At 38.4% G+C, this 18,196-nt stretch overlaps 2 protein-coding genes across 2 annotated transcripts in view; one reads left to right on the top strand and one right to left on the bottom strand.

Annotated features, from left to right (window-relative positions):
- Positions 1–17,673, bottom strand: part of SLC15A4 (solute carrier family 15 member 4) — a 30,390-nt gene extending 12,717 nt beyond the window's left edge. Inside the window, exons 1-5 of the mRNA XM_057414944.1 lie at positions 17,076–17,673; positions 8,832–9,127; positions 7,890–8,058; positions 6,787–6,864; positions 1,867–2,035 (exon numbers count right to left, since the gene is read on the bottom strand). Coding sequence (XP_057270927.1) covers positions 1,867–2,035; positions 6,787–6,864; positions 7,890–8,058; positions 8,832–9,127; positions 17,076–17,639 — 1,276 coding nt within the window. The 5' untranslated portion in view covers positions 17,640–17,673. The remainder of the gene's footprint in view (positions 1–1,866; positions 2,036–6,786; positions 6,865–7,889; positions 8,059–8,831; positions 9,128–17,075) is intronic.
- Positions 15,271–18,196, top strand: part of GLT1D1 (glycosyltransferase 1 domain containing 1) — a 58,206-nt gene continuing 55,280 nt past the window's right edge. The window contains exon 1 of the mRNA XM_057414949.1: positions 15,271–15,489. Coding sequence (XP_057270932.1) covers positions 15,449–15,489 — 41 coding nt within the window. The 5' untranslated portion in view covers positions 15,271–15,448. The remainder of the gene's footprint in view (positions 15,490–18,196) is intronic.

Below are 18,196 nucleotides of genomic sequence, written 5' to 3'. Positions count from 1 at the left end.
TACGATTAAATGCATGGAGCACTGGCAGATGTTCATTAAATCTAATCACTTTTATTCTCACAGTTTAGAAGATACTTAAAATAATCTAAACAACCTAATAGGCAGCCTAGGTAGTGTCCACAATTAATGTCAGTTAAGATAAGCAAGTTAAAATGGAAATATGGCACAAACAAATTAAGATACTTCCAAGATTGCAAGTTAAGATATTAACATCTTCATGCGTTTACAATTTTAATCAGTATCTCTCTCCAAGGCAAAAATGGTTGGAAGTGATGTTTTATTTTATGCATACGAATATATGGCTTCTATAAATACACTTATAAAAATTTTATGAAACACAAACCAACAGAAGCATTCCACCCTGCTAGAAATAAAAAGAGTTTCCTAGGCCCCAAATTTGTCACAACTGAAGCTCTTAAACTGCTGTTATGATGAAGGGATGTTAAGTTACTCCGAAAGGTTAAACTTTCCAACCAAACTGCAGGTAACCACCCAAAGAATTCATCTTCTTAAGAAGAGTCAGGAGAGGACGAAACCAACAAAGCCATGAGTTACATTCGTAGGTGAGTAGAAAACAAGGTGGCATTTCAAATTTTGAAGAATTCTGCTGTATGAACACATTCCCCAAATCAGCAATCATAGCTTCATATGCTTTTCTTCCCCAGTACTAGTAAAGACAGATACTGCTGGTTGTGCATTCGCTTATATGTGAGCCAGCAGGTTCTATTTAAGGAGCTGACATTTAAGTGTTTTACATCATCTTCTTTTGCTGGTAGCAGTGTCCTAAGTAATATGGAATAAGAGAAACATTCCTATTTTAAAGTTTAAATGACTTTGCTTTAAGAACTTTCCTTGCCTACATAGAAAGTGACCTTGGCCTAATAAGATAATTATCTCTCTTATTGAGAGAAATCTTAATAGCCGTATAAAATGTCCCCTTCTCTAAAATATAGGAGATTACAAGTGCTGAAATTAATTTATTTAATGCTATAATGCTTTATCAATATGTTCATTACAGTGATACTAGGTGAAGGCTATAGGTTCTATGAAGCATTGCTCAGTTCCACATCAGCAGTGCTTAACAACTTTAAATCATCTCAAAAGCAGCCGATTTATGGTTTGAACAGAGTTGCCATCTTTTTCCTCTCATGCTATAGCTAAGCTATTTTACACTACAGTAATTCCTAAACATTAGGGAACATTAAAGTAGGGGAGAAAAAAAACTAAAGTGTAAGGAAACTCTTGTTCAGCCATAACCTAACTTTATTATTTCAGATACAGGGAAAGGATTTTAGGTAAAACTTCACTTTTTTAATACTCAGAAGTCAGACTGTATGAAGGAACATAATTATTTCTGAACTGTTCTTCAGATTAAATAAATTTTCAACTTAACAATAAATTGTTGATAAATCAGACAACATAGACCTCCACAATACCATAAAGTTTAAATTAAGGTGACTAACAGCCTTATAAACACTGGACACTTTGCTCAGGCACTGAACATGAAGCTAAGGATTTGTTGAGAAAACATGGTCAGAAACCAAACAGTTCTTTTCTATCAAGCATACCAGAAAGTAACACTGTATGTTAAAACCTTACCTAACAAGTTGGCTTTAAAAGGTATGCTCAAAGTCTGTTTCAGGCAGGAAAAGTGGTCCAATTATCACAAACATTCAAAACAGTTCGGTAAGTCCTTGGGTAAAATCTCTTTCATTGTGAGAAATATATCAATGCAGTTCCATTTAACTAACCCATGAAAAAGAATTCTGAATAATCTTAAAGATTCACAAAGGTTTTTTAAAAATGCTCTTGCAAACAGCTGAAAAAAATAACGGTGTAAGTAGATCTCTAAAATTGTTTTCTCACCTGCAGCAAATGCAGAACACATTACAAAGAACATTCCAACTGCAATCCTCTTCAGTGAGGATGGAAGCAAGCCATTTCTCTTTAAAATGGGGTCCACCAATTTGTCTTTTAAGGGTATAAGGATGAGAATAAGCACTGCATCAAACATAGTCAACCAGGCTGCTGGAAACTGAAAGAATAGATGAGTTAAGTTAGCATTATCATACTTCAAGGATTGATTTTTTACTATTATTTTTTACAAAAGACAAATATTTTTGATGGAACACTGAGAGCCAAAATAACCTGCAGATATAGACACTGTGAAAAGAAAAATAAATGTGTGTAAAAGCTGAGGAAAACAATCAGTTATACAGGTTTTCATTTAATTTGGCAGGTCATGATTCTATTAGCTCAGAAGCACAAATGATTCCTCACCATAGTAACTCCAACAGTACTGCATAGTCTTGCTTCCAGCTGTGCTGAGGTGGGTGTGTGTTGGGGCTGTTGTTTTGGGTTTGGGGTCTTTTTGGGGGGGGGGGGGAGGAAAGGTGCAGGGGTGTAGGAGCTTTCCACTAGAACTGAACAACATCAGCTATTCAGAGTGAAAAGGTTCTTTTCACAAATGCAAATAATACTGCACATCGCAAAATGAGGACTAAGAAAAGGACTCAGCAGATGAAGAGTACTCTAAGAAAACAAAATGTAGAACTCAAAGATTTTTGCAAAGGATTTTTTTGTAAGATTTCTAAGCTTCAGAGGGTCCATATTTTACAACCTTACTCTTAATTTTTGTTAAAGCAAAAGTTAACTAAAACTATATGAATTCCTTTTGAAAGAAGAGATGGCCATTAGCATTGCTGCAACATCCAAGTTTTTCTGCATGCATCCTGAAATACATTTAATGGAAAAAACAAAAAAAACACTATCCTTTGGGAGCTTTTCTGCCATTAAGCCTTTTTTTTAGCCATAGAAAACCTGTCTGAGGAATGGCTGATTGTGCTACTCAAATCTAGTAAACAAAATTGTGCAATTATTTAAATGAATACACCCCAAGATACATCTTTAAAAGCATTCAAAGTTAGCATTAATAGCGCACAAGTCAGGAACTGATTTAATGCAATTAAATAGTCCCTACTGTTTTGCTTCCAGTGATAGACTCCAGTTTGACAGAATTAAACTTTTTTTCTACTTCAGTCACGAGAAATATTTAATAGCTAGGTTCTGTAGATCTATTATTAGGCTTGGAACTTTCAGAAATATGCCACAGAGTAGTGGAAACAGAGTTTTACTAATGGAATACAAAACTCAATTAAAATTAAATTACACTTGTCAAATGAACAAATAGTATGGTGGAATACATGCATTTCTCATTTGCAAGAATCAGTAACTGACAGTAAGATTCCCGTCTGTATGAATGAGACAATTTCTACCAAGCTTAATAATATTTAGCATCTGTTCAGAGATAACAAACAGACAGTACAGGAAGATTTATAAACATGTTCTGGTTTGGGGGTATTTTTTATATTGCATTTAGAACAGTGTGATACTGTACTATGCATCGCACTGACTCTGTGACCCAAAATACAAGCACTGCTTGATCTATGTGTTTCAGACACATTTGGTTTTTGGTACTAAACTGTTTCTGTGGGTACGGAAGCACAAGGTTAAAATAGATAAATATTTTTCTAGAGATTATCCAGGATGACCAAGGGGCCTGTGGCCCTCAAAGCTACAGCCAGAGTAACTGAAGCAGCCAGCCACATTCCCTTAAGGCTGCAAATCTCAGCCACTGCAAGTATCTCAAAAACCAAAGCCCTCAGCCCTCTAACACAGTGTGGGCATGTATCATTCACTGGAGATTAGAACCCTATTTCACTGAGTGGTTGTAGTCACTCCAGCATGGCTGACAAGATGACAAACTGCAAAAACATGAGTTAGCAAAATGTGAACCTTTAGATCTTCATAAGCTAAGCATGACTTGGCACTTTCACAGGAGTCTGCACCAAGAGCACCAAGTCTTTGACTGACATCAAGCCATGTCCATATTCAGCTTTGTCAAAAGCTCCAACTAGCATTAGAGCATGTATGAGGACATTTTTAGCACCCTCTCCATGTAGACACATTGCAACAGCCACTAAACATACTACTGCCTTCTTGCTCTGCATTACAGTTGTCATTGCAGTTCTCCAAGGCACCCAGACAAATGCTTTCTGGTTCATAGTCTGCAAACCCCAAGAAGTAGATGATGATAGAATATGAATTGATGAATGGTACAATTATGATGTTAGAACTGAATTCATCCTAAGCTCTCTTTAATGTTTTCCAGGCATTTCAAGATCATGCACTTGAAAATGGGAGTAATAAGCTCATTTGGCTATATAAAAATATTCAGTAGTTTGCTACACAAGGTTACATACATTGCTTAGCCATCTTCACTCACTTTGGAAAATGCACAGTGCATTCTGCTTAGTTAGTCAAGTTCTTGCTTATTTTAAAATATTCAGCAAAACTTCAAACCTGTCAATTTCCCTCCCTCTCCCATTCACCTTTTTGTTTGCTTCAAATACCACACTAACCTTAACCTCTGTAACAGTCTGTACAAAGACTGATTTGTGTAATGAGAGTCAAGGATGTAGGAATTTTTTGCCCTTGCTGAATCTGTTAAGAAAGAAGAGAAATACCAAATGCCTCTGGCACTGCTGCATTTCATACAATCGATCACTTGGGTTTGGGGTTCTTTGGTGGTTTGCAGTTTTTTTTGTTTAAAAATCTACGTTTTTCCATTTTCTACTCTATCACGAGCCTGCAAATTAAAAGGGCATACACATATATCACTCTTTTCATAGCAAGAGGAAATATATTAGTAAATACACTTGATTAGTATTGGGCAGAGGTACCTAAAAGAGCTTAAAGAAAGCCTAGACCTGATAAGGTACAAAGCTACTAAGGTAAAACATTGTATTACCACTCGTTTATTATCTCCAAACACTTCCATTTGGAGAAACCAAACTAGTCAGAATTGCTTTCAAAGAAACTGCCTACATAATATAGGCTGCAGGTCAGCATCCTTCAAGTAGACCACATACCAAAGAAGGCAGCAAAAATCAAATTAACTTATTATTGACTTCTACTGTTAATGCTGTTAAACCACAGGAAAGTATTTCAAAATAAACCAAGAAGAGCAACATAACTGATGCACTGCAGAAAAAGGAGCCAGTCACTCTTATGCAAGATAGAAAATCATGGTTTAGAAGTATCAAGACAGACCAGGATTATTGTTCCATTACCTTGTATTGAATTCTGCATACTCTACGTAAACACTAAAACCAGGTAACTAACTTTTAAAGCCATACTTTCAAGTTCGAAAAAGTGGCTACACAGCATGAGTGGTGTTTTAGTCTTGTCAGCAAAACCCATAAAAGCCATTATTTTTCTGAACTAATTCCAACATAATACTCTCCTTACAACTTGAAAACAATTCTAATGCCCAAAAAAGTGATGGGAAAGGCTCAGTTTGATAACCAAAGCTCCACGTTCATTTCTATACTATAAATATTCAGACTGACAATGGGACTCTGAAGTCATGTGTACACTTTGTTACAAGAAAGAAAAGCCACTTCTCTAGTCAAACTGACAGTGTTTCAACAAGACAGTCACATGTTTCATAATAACAGAAAAAAAATCCAGAGAGTTCTCTTAAATGCAAGCAATAAATAAATATGAAAAGCTCAATGAAAAGAACAAAATGGGTTACATATCAAAACGTAAATGTGCCAACCTGTACTGAAGAATTAGGAGTATACTAAAAAATCCCAGTTACCTTGAATGTAATCCACAAAATTGATGCAACTAAAGCAGAAGCCTCCGATTAATCAGGTTTTTTTTAAACAAGAAAATATCTTATGTTTAAATAAACATGCAACTCAAACACACCAAAACTTAACCTTGAAGGGAAGGTGGCCATGGTGTTCTGTGCCCAAATGCTATGCAACAAAAATTACACAAACTGAGAACTCAGCTGAAGAAACTGACCTTAGATCCTTTTGTTGATGCATTTAACTGAAGAAGTGTCAGACTACTCTTTATTTTTTTTCAACTACGTAAAAGTAACTAACTAGCACTGGGTTGGTTTAGAAGTCTTACTTGACCACTTACTTAACCACTAATTTCCATTAAGCCTTCAGCTATGATTCAAAGTAGTTCAGTTTTCAAGCAAGTTCAAACACAAATAAAGTACAAGCATTTTTTTTGATCTCTAAGAAGACTGAAGCCATTCTGTATTATTGATATTAATTTAAAATAAAAGAAACTGATCTTTAAGGTCAGTTCAGCCCAAACTCTTCTGTGATTCCAAACTTAATTTTAAAAGAGTTTCCAGTAAGCCTGTTAATATAGTCATACTTTGTTTTTAATTCTCAGTACCATTTCTGCAATTACGTGATGCCAGCCTTTCTTGAAATACAGTGATTGAACAACTACCTTCAGTATGCTCAACTGATCCAAGGTAAAGGGAATAAATATTAACTGAACAGTATGAAGTTACAAATGCATTCAGTTCTGAATTTGCAAATAATAATGTTACAGTTAAGTATGGGTATTCCTACTGAGTCTGTACGAACGTTGTTGTGCTACTAGCAACTGTGAAAACTTAGGGCATGTGAATTTAAAAGGTTTCTTCAGAGATCATACTTTGTTTGCTGAAGGATAAAGATACTCTTAATTGAAGCAGTGAAAGCAATCTGAATACATACAAAACAGGATGGTGTGAACTTCATATACTGGTAGGTATGCCAAAATCTCTGGACTATGTGTCATGTTTCTAAATACCCAGTATCTGTGGTCATTGATCCTCCTTAGTCACTACCTTAACTTCATGGAATTTTTGTACAATACTGTTTTGCACTTCAACTAAAGAAGCTTCTCACCGTTTTGCCAGCTTACCGTATGAATAGAGTTGGTGTCATTTGATATTTCAGGAATTTTCAGGTGGAGACTTTGCAATACATATGTTGTCTGCATCTAGTAGTAGGAAAGATGCGATTACTTGGAGGAGGACTACTGAGAGCAAGATATTTTTACATTTTAATCATTAACAAAGATGATAACAGAGGTAAAGTGCTACTATAGCAAAACAAAAAGAATTAGTGTCAGAACCTTGCAGGATTTTTTAACCCCTACATTTATTTTTACTAAAAGCAAAGAATCATTCATGTCACCTTAAAAACAACTTCTGTGTATTTTTCTACCAAAACGTATTTGCTATCCCAACTTCTCTTCCCAAGACAGAAGAGCCAGAAAGGAATTAATCAAAATGAAATCTGAACCACTTACCCTGACCTATCTGAATCAACTACAAGATGAAACATAGCTCAAATATTTGAGATGTTAAATTGTACAACTGTTAGTTTTAACTATCATTTTCTTTTCTTTTTTATTAGCAAGTAAAAATACTATTTGAAAGTATTCTTCGCAGCCATTTTTCATCTCTCAAGTTCAGAATGAGTTTCATATTTATGAGAGTCCTCAGAGAGACGCGAAATTAGATGCTTTGGCATACTGGTAAGCTAATATAGCTTTCCACAATTTTATCTAGCAAATAAAAAAAAAATCAGAAGCTATCATCACATAGCATTAGTTTTGCTAATATAACATTATTAAAATTACTCCCGAGATGCAACCCCAGATGTGTGAAAGACAAGTAGTTAACATTATTGAAGAAATGGGTGTTAAACAGGTCAAACTGCCAATACCAGAGTACCGAAAAAATCTTCTTCGATACTCATCTTTAGAATCACTGCTACTGAATGCCAAGTGTAAATAAACCTTACAGAACAGCTTCCCCACAAAAGCTTTTGTGTGTTTCCTCCAGGTAACTGCTCAGGGGGGTAATTTTCAGAGAGGAGTTAGATTTATAACACAGACTCAGAACTGCAACTGCCAAGAGATCTTTCAAATGCAACTGGGAGGAGGAGGAGGAAGTTATGGCCCTTAAATTATGGTTTTAGACATGTAAAATAAAAATGTAATTATTTGGAACTACTCACTTGAAAATATACTGTCCAGTAAGGTATTAAAGCCAAAAAGACAGGGATAATCTTGACAAGAGCCTTCACATCTTCTACTTTATCTTCTCTGAATGGGCCCCCACGAGACAGCTTGGCCATCTCAAACAGGCTTTGCTTGCGAGGTTGCTGAAGTACTCCCTGGCTTTCGCTTTTGAAAAGAATTTGAAATGTTCAGTAAAGCAGCAACAAAACCTCAATATCTCATTATAAAAAGGTCACACATTTCCAAAAAATGTTACTTGTGTAAGTTGCATCAGAACAACTAGATCAGGATGGATCATCAGCAGGTGAAAGCATCAGCTGAAAACTTCTATTATAAAGCTTTCTTTATTTCCCATCCTCACACCACCATGCATGAATAACTGGCACTGCAAATTCAGAACTTAAGAAGAGGATCACAAAATACAGATTATTCTTATTAATTGAATTGTTTTGTAATATGAATACATAGAAGGCCAACAGTATTCCACGGCCTTCCTAAGAGTGGGGTAACCATTTGGGAAGCAAAACATCAGTAGACATTTTAGCTGTCCATCAAGCCACTCTGAATATTAAATGCAGATTATAGTGTTTTTCAAATCAGAACTCATCCCATAAACATATCTAAGCAGAGAAGAAAATTAACTAATGCTTTAAAGGCAGCTTGCTTAGGTTATGTTATGCTTTCAGAATGATCTGGCAAGCCACAGCATTCAATCAAAACCAGCAGACTTGACCTTGCAGCAAGCAGACCCAGTGATTTCAAGATGTGCCACTCTCTCACTCCAGAAAGTATCTCCAGGACTAAAATTTTCCAGTTCTCAAAGCAAAATTGTATCTCCCAGTGTATTCCCTGGTGTGACTTCCTGCCATCTAGTTTGAACTAACTAGTTCCAACTCTTATCACTGAATCCAGACTATACAACAGAGCTCAATACACACCTGTTAGCTGAATGTTCCACGTGTCTCTTTCTTGAACAACAAGAATACGTGAGGATTTTAAACATGTCTGTGAAGGCACTACCATCAGGTGGTTTTGTGATGAAGAAACTCTGACCACATAAAAAAACCATGAATGAAATCCCAATGCAAACTGTTGGGATGCTGTAGCCAATAACAAAGCTCACGTTCTGTTGAATGTATGCAATGCCTCCCAGAGACAGAATAGCTCCCAAATTAATGCTCCAGTAAAACCAATTAAAAAATCTTCTTGTGGCTTCTGGACCCCGGTCTTTGACCTGGAAAGGATTAAAAAACAAGTCACTCCCTTTCTGAAGAAAATGAAGCCTGTTTATTAGATTCCATCAAGTTCAAGGCACGGAAGAGTTCAGGTTTAGAGTCATACTGAAATCATTGAAGTGTTTCGGGCTTAGCATGATATTTGATGAAATGACACCTTACTGAGCTACCCCATTATATCAGTAACCTACTGCTACAAGTTTAGGATAGGGATAAAATAAGCCATACAATGCTGTAGCTTCCCCATTAAGGACATCATTATTTCTACTGCATTGTCTCTCGTTTGGTCATTTCTCTAGACAAAGCTCACTCAGACTAACATCCCATAGTCCACAGAAGTTGAAATAACTATCTTTTTTGGTAAACAAAGTTAACCTACTTAAAAATTAATTATTAGCATTGTAACTAATTGCTTCTTAACTTGTCATAACCGATAACCATATTCCATTTTCTAAGCCTCAAATGACTGCTTGGCAATTAAAGCACAAATTTAAACTTTAGCACAGTCCTAATGCCTCTCAACATAAACTGAAGACTTGCCCCTCCAACATTTAAAAACTGAATAAATAAATTTGGATTGCTTGAGGTGTCACAAAATCCCAGTAAATATTTATTCTTCTATTAAGGCAGCACTGTTCCTAGTGCTGTCTTCCTGCTTGGAGCTCTCAATGTCTCTCAAGTGAAAGTAAAGACAACCCTGGTTTATAAAACTATCCTGTAGTGTTCATTATCACTCTTTATTCTGTAGTGCCTACTGTAAGTCACCTATGTTTTGTAATTAAGTCACGGGAACCTAACATCACTCATAAGATGCGATGTAAGAGGAATCATGCAAATTACAATTTGAAAGACATCAAAAAGATCAACTAGTCTGTAGAAGAATTCGTAATACTCTATTTGTCACTATTTTATGACTGAAAGGCCATTAATAGTGACTAGCAAGTCAGTGCTATGCACCAGTCCTTCTGAGTCAGGTTCTTGATTTCTAATTGCAAGTTTCCCTTCCTCATTTGCAGGATCTTCAAAAGACCTGTGTTTAGTTTGCAATATGAAAAGCAGGCTATGCCTTGAAATAGGTTTTTAATGTTGTCAGTTCTGATTTACAGCTTCAAGTTTCTCAGTGGTACATAAACTCATCTGTATCATTTAACCATGCCTAACAAAAGAAACATTAAAGTATCTACTCCTGTGCATAGTTAATAGCATCGTTAGGCATTCAGACAGGCCTGCTAGCATGTCAGATACAATCTTGGAGCCTCAATCCAAGAAATTCTGCCTTTCCAATTTCAACTTGGTACTCGCCTCCTAATTCTAACAGTCAGCACCTGCAGTAGTGTATCAAACTAGGAATTCCTTCCGACCCCCAGATATTAGAAAACAATTACATTGTAAGCACAGTGCTCTAAGTTACATAGAGTTAACAATCTACTTTATGAAGTTTCCATTTCTTCACCATAAAAATCTCAGTTCTAATTTCTGCAAGGAGGATGACCTCCCCCTCTCTCTTACAAATGACCTTGCTCACATCTATGCAAAGAAAAGCTATGAGATGGTAAGAATAGGACAAGTACAGCATGATGCTTCCATCAAGTTTTATCCCTGCCTCCAAACATTAGCTTATGAGAAACTTCCTGAACCAAAGACAGCTTCTATTACATAACAAATGCAGCAGATCACCTCTCCATGAACTTATCCATCCCACCTCTGAACCCAGGTCAGCACGTAATACCCTGTGGTAAAAAGTTCCCCAGCTAGTTACACAGTGAGAAGAACCACCTCCATTTGTGTGTTTTGAACCTGCCTTTTCCTAGCCTCACTCATTTTACCTAGTTCCAGGAAACAACAAAAGACAGCTGAGCTTTATCCCATCCCTGACCCATTTCTGCCTTTCCCCCTGATCATTATTTCCACAAGCCACTGTTACATCTTTCTTCTAGCTGCCTTTTCAGAGATAGAAAGTTGTAGAGTGTTTCATGATTCCTTGCATGGAAACTAACGACCATGTGTGTGGCCATTCTGTGAAGCTTTCTTCTCCATGTCCAGTATCCTTTTTGAAACTGAGTGACCAAAAAAGTAATACGATGCTCAAAGGACAGACACATTGTCTGTCTTTCTTACAAAGAACAGAATCCATTTTCTGCTTCCTTATCAAAGTATATATACACACTAAAAACCACACCATAGCCACATCTGAAATGCCACTATGGTATTTCATTGACAAACATTACTAAATTAATAAAACTTACCATGAATTAGCCAGTGGAATATCCTGTCAAAGTGGTAGAACTATGAAGAAGTCTTACCAAAACCAAAAGACACGGTAGAGTTAAAAGGCAATCCTTGTAGCTCCTTCCAAATATCACATGAGCCACATAAAATAGGAGCTGTATTGCATTTACAGTGAACTACTCAAAATTCCCCCCTCTGGGCTATTACTTGAGCTGTGTGACAGCACAAAATAGATCAGTCTACTCTTCATAAATAGACACTATATTCTAATAAGGGACCAAGAAGAAAACAATGCCACAATTTTATTATTTTATCAAGGATAAGTATTTTTCACAAAACAGCAGGAATTCTCCCTTTCCCCCTTATGCTTGCACTGTTTTCAATCACTCAAGCACAAAGAAAAATCTATTGCTCCCTCTGCTCAATTTCATCTGTGCTCAAGCATAGCAGCACTCAGATTGTGGTACCAGCATCACTAGCTTCATTGTTTTCTTAATATCCTACCAGCAACTGCAGTAGGAAAATGATGCACATTAATGGCATAAGTATGGTTTGGGTCCTGGATCAAATCTGTCCTGTAGGCTAAGGGTTCCACATCCCTATACTGAAAGTCAAAATAAGTATGTTTGAAAGATTCTGTACCCATCGCAACCCAAAGGTATGGAAAAGGTTACCTTCTTAGATTTACCATGTTTCAGTCAAACTCCTTACAACAGGAAAACACAAATATTAGCCAAAAGCCATGGCTAGAGTGCAAGGTCTCCTATCACAGCACAAAAACACTGCAGTAAAACTCTTCAAAGGTGCCCTGAAATGAACATTAGCACATACCTAATACACACAATTTATTTGTTCTAGGTAACATATGGCTTTGCAAATGAGCTGATATTCAGACATTTTCCACAGAATTTACCAGTGATGGACAGCTGTCACTTATTTAATCAACTCCCACTGCATAATACCCAGCCCCAAGTCTCCAGTTCACTGTTCTGCATTCTTCAAACTTTACACAGCTGTTTTCCCTAGTAAATGGGATAGCATGTCATTCCCCAAGAACAATAAGAAACAATCCAGTAGTGCTTCTGCTTCAATAAAAATACAGAATGACCTATTGTACTATACAAGGAGCATCCCAATTGCCCTAATTTTTCCTTAGGCCAAATTTTAATTATTAAAAAAATCACCTCCCAAACTCTTCCAAAAATTAAACAAAAAACTCACACCAAAAAACTCCAACAACAAAGAAATGAAGGAAATGAGCAGCTCTAAGCAGTCTGGCCACAGCTGCTCTGTTGGTCTTTGGCCACATGTCAATGCTGCCTGCATTCAGGTGGGCCTCTAAAGAGGAAGTAATCCTGCTACTTTCAAGACATCTAACATAACTTTTGCAAAAGAAAAATCTAACCTCTTATTTTTCTACAGTCAAAAATGCGTTTTATTTGATATATATGAGAACTATCCTTCACATGTAGTTAATCCAAATGTAGAAAGAAAAGCACAATGACATTCTTAGTTTTGTAACTGGGACCTATGCAGCACTGCATTTCAAAATAGTAAAGAAATAGTTCTCAGAATAAAAATTTCTAACACATAACATATATCAGACTGATTATGGCCAGATAAGAGGTAATTTCAACCACGGTTTTCATGATAAAGAATCCTAAGTGCCTGGAACACTGTTATGGGAATTGTGTAGTCATTAGGTTATTTACAGCCACTTTCAGCAGAGGACACATCAGCTGCATAACTCTGCACTGCAGCACTGAACTCATTTAGGATACAAGGTTAACATCTTACAATCAGAACAAAATTTTAAATGCAACTAGAGCAACAAGAGAGGAATTAGATCTTTAGTTCTGACACCTGATGAAATGTCATTACAGATACCTAACCAATGGCAAGTTCCATAGCACAGCTGTCCCTGAGGTTAATACTTAGACCTCATTCTGCCTTAGAAGAAAGATGACCCCTTGCTGAATTATTCCTCCCCTGGAATTTTAAACAGCAATGTCTTTCTTAGGAGATGATCAAAAGCAGTTTGTATGGCTTGAAACCAAAAATATTATAAAGCTCAAACATTAAGATTCTATTCGATTCTCCTGATTTTTATGTAAAGAGGCATGCATCTATGAGCACCACGTCTTCTCCATAGCTCCCATTAGATGCTTTGCTTTGTCACAAAGTAATTTCCTAGCTCTCTAAGGCAGTTTCAAAGAAAAGGTCATCCACAGGATTTCTTATTTTTGCCACAGCTAGTGACTATCTGGTGCCTACCATTCCACTGCTTCATCTGATTTGGCGTCATCTGCTAATGATCTCAAGTATTTCCTAAACCACAACATTACAGAGTTCCAGTATGTCATAATCTTCCCTCTCTCCCTCTTCAGATCACAACAAATCCAAAGCTACGACCTCCTGTTTGACTCACATGAAAGGAAAAAGATTAGAAGTTACTGACATTAGCAGTTTCTGCAATCAACTGACAGTCACAAGTGACAAATGTAACAAAAAACCCCAAACTTATCCCGGCCAACTATGTGAACAGCCACACAACGGAGCAAGGGTGAAAACACAGAAGCTTGCTCTTGTCCTTAGCACACAAAAGAAAGAACAATAACAGTTTTCCACAGTCAAATTCACAGAGAATTTCTGACCACCTAATCCATCATTACAGACACCGGTTAGTCTTCGAGAGTCTCTGGAGAAAGCGCAGTACCAGAGCTGCTACATAATTTCAGATTTTTATACTAAAATTTGGCTAGTCCACATTTAAAGTCCGCTTCCTCTCACTAATGTCACATGTGTTCTGCTTCTGCTGGAAACAAGACACAAATTAGTACTGCCCATGTGAGTGTCACAACTGCAGTTTTTAAACTTATCTACAGTCTTAGATGGTTGCAGTCGAAAGTTCAACAACAAAGTAACTTGCAGTTAGTGATGTTCAGTTCTTTATACATGGTCCTGCATCCTTCCCCAGAGGCTGGCAAATCTAAGCTCTACAAGTAAATGCTGAAAAAAAAAAAAAAAACAAAGATCACTCTAAAGCCGTCTTTCCACCAGCAATTTCCAATAAATTTCCAATAGCACTCTGTGTCTGATGATGCTACTGCAACAATGATTTTAGCAAAGATAGATTTTTGAAGATTACGGACTGATAGATCAGTGAATGTGGTTCAAGTCATAAAGAAGATATAATGTGGTTTAAAACTAGCATCTCTAATCACCATCACCCCAAAACAGATTTATTTATAATTACTCCTGATCTAGCTGATACTAGATCAGAAGCCTACTACTACTGTCGGCTTCAGTGCTGAAGCTAAACCAGCTTTCACAATGATGAGGGAAAATCATATTGTTTCCCAAGTACAGAAAGTCACAAACTGCTGCATAGAACAGGAAGTGACAGCAGAACACTGGCACTTAAAAGGGGAACTGGAAAGTGCCAGGTTATACACATCACATGATTACAAACACTATTCTGAGAACCATCAGTTCAGATTTAGACCAGTATGACAGATCAATCTGAATTTCTAGAAAAAAGGCTCTTATTTATAAACACAGTTAAAGTAAAGCTGGTCTGTGCCTAGTTTGCAGTCACTGTTTTTTTGCTAACCTGACTGAGAAAAGTTACTCTATACTAAGCCTACTTAGCCACTTGTAAGAGCAGTTCTAAAAGTATCCATGTAACAGAAGTTAAGAAACTATTTTAGAGGAAAATAAATACTAGAATTCAGTTCCCAATTTCCACAAAGTGATTCTTTTCTTCTAAAGAAAAATATCCTAATTATATTTGGGCTCAAATTACAGATCATACATTAAAACAAAAAAAAAATCCATTGTAATTTTTAAGAGATGTTCAAACAGTATAATTTACAATATCTAAAAGTTGGTTCATACCAGCTAAACAACATTATATACAATTCATATTTTCTTTTGGTATTTAAGGGAAAGAGGACAAATCTCGTCAGCATGTGTCCAGCCAAAACACATTTGCATTGTATTCTGGCCTCCCAAGAATGTGACTCTGGAAGACAGACTTTGTTCTCAGCAATACATATCCATTTACCCAGCGGTTTGCTGCATTTCGATGCATGGAGAAGGCACCCAAGAGGGCCCAAAACTGCACAACAATGTAAGTGGTATGCTGTAACATACTTAATAATAGATAAGTCAGAAAACCAGAGAAGGGCAAAAATTCAGTACTTGGCAGAGCTCTACTGATTATTATGAACCAGAAAGGAGTATTTCTTTTGCTTCACCCTACATAAATCACTGTGAATTATCTGCAACCCTATCCAAAACCTGCTTTCTGTGAAATCCTGGGGGGAAAGCCTTTAGAAAATCCAGCTACAACAGCTATGCTTCCATTGGCAATGGTTCTTCTTTTGCTCTGTTCCTGCCATTATTTATCTCTTATATTTAATGTTCATAAAGTGTTCTGGGGATAAGCAGGCAGCTTTGAAAAACACCTTACAAGATAAAGTCATATTAAAGCTATTTCACTTGATGGGCTCATGCTGGCTTGAACAGAACCAGTACACTGGGGACACGCAATCCTAGGCTATAATAATGTTTTACATTTATATACTGCCTTTCACCCAGAACTCCAGAATTTATAATGTAGCAAATACAAAGAATTACAGATGTAAACTACAAATTAGATAGCAGAGGTATGTTTGGCAAGATCCTGTGGTAGATTCTACCTCTCACAAAGACTTTCATGGCATTTCTGATACCTGCTCTAACCAGAACTTAATGAGCCACTAAACACACCCACAACTGTATAAAGGTATCTTCCTTGCCTTGTCACCAAGAACAATGGTTAGAAAAGCTGCTCATATCCAACCATCTGAAATTCTCCATTTGCAAAGCTGAAATTATACCCATTACCTTAGCAGATTATAAAATGAATAAGTTTACATATATATGCGCAACAGTGCATTCCAACAGACATTTAATTATAAGCTGTCTCTCAAATGTTTTCTGTAAAGCCACTTGGTTCTGCAGTGATGATCCAATGAATGACATCACTGAAATGATGATGTGAATAAGGTCGTTTGACAGGACATGTCCTTATGAGAAGGGCTCAGGTAATGTTTACCATGTTGAGAGCACCTTCCCATCCACCATGTGGTGCAGCATTATCCTGCACAAAAATATCACTCAAGGGCAGTGCAGTAGACAGAGAATGTCTAAAGCATAAAAAACTGTTCTCTAGCCTTCACTTACAGAGGATGATTGCTTATCAAGATATCTGACCACTGCCATACAAGGCGTGTGTTATCCTTGTCAAACCTAAAATATGTATCAGATATTCCACCTGATGAGATCCAAGATCAAATTAAATCCACAGTGCAGGATGCAGACAATCCACTTAATGGCCATTAAGCATTCAACCCAACTCTTCAAGACAGTGATGGCTTAACCAAACCAGGTACCGCAAGTAAGGCAGGGCTACGAGGAAGCCAGGAGTCATAAGAGATCAGACACCACAGACACTAAAAATGTATCAAACAGGGTACAACTTAACAGCTTACGTTACACAGAGAACAAAGCTGCATTATCTGATTCCTTCTGAGACTTAACACCTACTGTGATGTGCATCAATAGGCACACCATCCACCCCACCAAGGTAAGCCCATCTACATGACTGACACCTGTCTCCTGGTTCAGATCTGCACCCACACACAATTTGGCAGCTGCCAAATAATACTTGACCTGGTCTGCCCCGAAAGGGGTGATGTTGGCCTTGACTGACCCGACGCCCAGCCCCACGAGTACGAGTCCGATGAAGGTGGCTGTGGCACAGTAGCGGGTGGCTCCCACCAGGGAGCAAGGCGTCATGGTGGCGTTGGCGGCCGGAGAGGAGCAGTTCTCTACAGGGAACAGGGGGATGTCCCCACAGAGGCCCTGGCGGGTGTGCGGTGCAGCGATGACAGGGAAGGCCAGCATGCCCAGCAGGTAGAGTGCCATGCTGAGCAGGATGGTGCCAAACTTGCCTAGGAGGGCGTCAGCCAACCAGCCACCGAAAGGTGACACCAGGTAGGTGATGCCCATGAAAAGCAGCAGGGCCTGGCTGGCCTGGGCACCCTCCCAGCCGTAGGGAGGCCCGTTGAGGAACAGCACCAGGTTGGAGGTGATGCCGTAGAAGGCCACTCGCTCCAGCAGCTCGGCCAGCAGCACGGCAGCGCAGGCCAAGCGCCGCCCATGAAAGGCGCTGCTCGCCGCCCGGCCGCGCTCCGCGCTGCTCAGCAAAGGGCTACGCTCGCTTGGCTCCTCCATAGCGGCGCCTCCGTCCCGACCCCGCCGCGCACCCACCGGGGCTTGGTGAGCGGTGCTCCCAGCGCGGGGCCGGGCATTGGTTACAGCTGTGGTGCGCGGAGCTGCACCGCGGAACGGAGGTCACTGCTCTGCACCTGCAGGGTTCCCCTCGCCGCTTGCATTAGGTGGTAAAGAGGGCGGGGCGGGGAGAGGAAACATTTTACGGTTATTTCCTGTGTTAGTTCAGGCTGGGAATGGCATTTTAGGGTTAACTGGAGCTGGGTGAGACGTTGTGAATGGCACGGGTTCAGTGCTGGCTTCCGTGAGAGCCCTACTTTTCTGCTTAGGTTTTTCCAGCAATAACAATGACAGCGAAAGTACAGCGCGGTTTGTTTCCCTACTTTGCTTCTCAGTCGGAAAAGCAAAAGCGAGGAGCGTGCCTTTAAAACGTCCATCCTGCAGAAAACCCGCAAATGTGCCTTGTTAATGACTCTTTTGGCCGTCTTACACTGCCCCTGATAAATGAAGCATGCACACCTGTGCCTGGAGCTGCTCTGTGGATACTTGTCCCACTAAAC

Source organism: Pezoporus wallicus, unplaced genomic scaffold (genome assembly GCF_028554395.1).
Source record: "Pezoporus wallicus isolate ANWC-B61680 ecotype Strahan unplaced genomic scaffold, APGP_CSIRO_Pwel_v1 contig_8047, whole genome shotgun sequence".
Taxonomy (NCBI): Eukaryota; Metazoa; Chordata; class Aves; order Psittaciformes; family Psittacidae; genus Pezoporus; species Pezoporus wallicus.
This window is presented reverse-complemented; position numbering and strand designations above follow the sequence as displayed.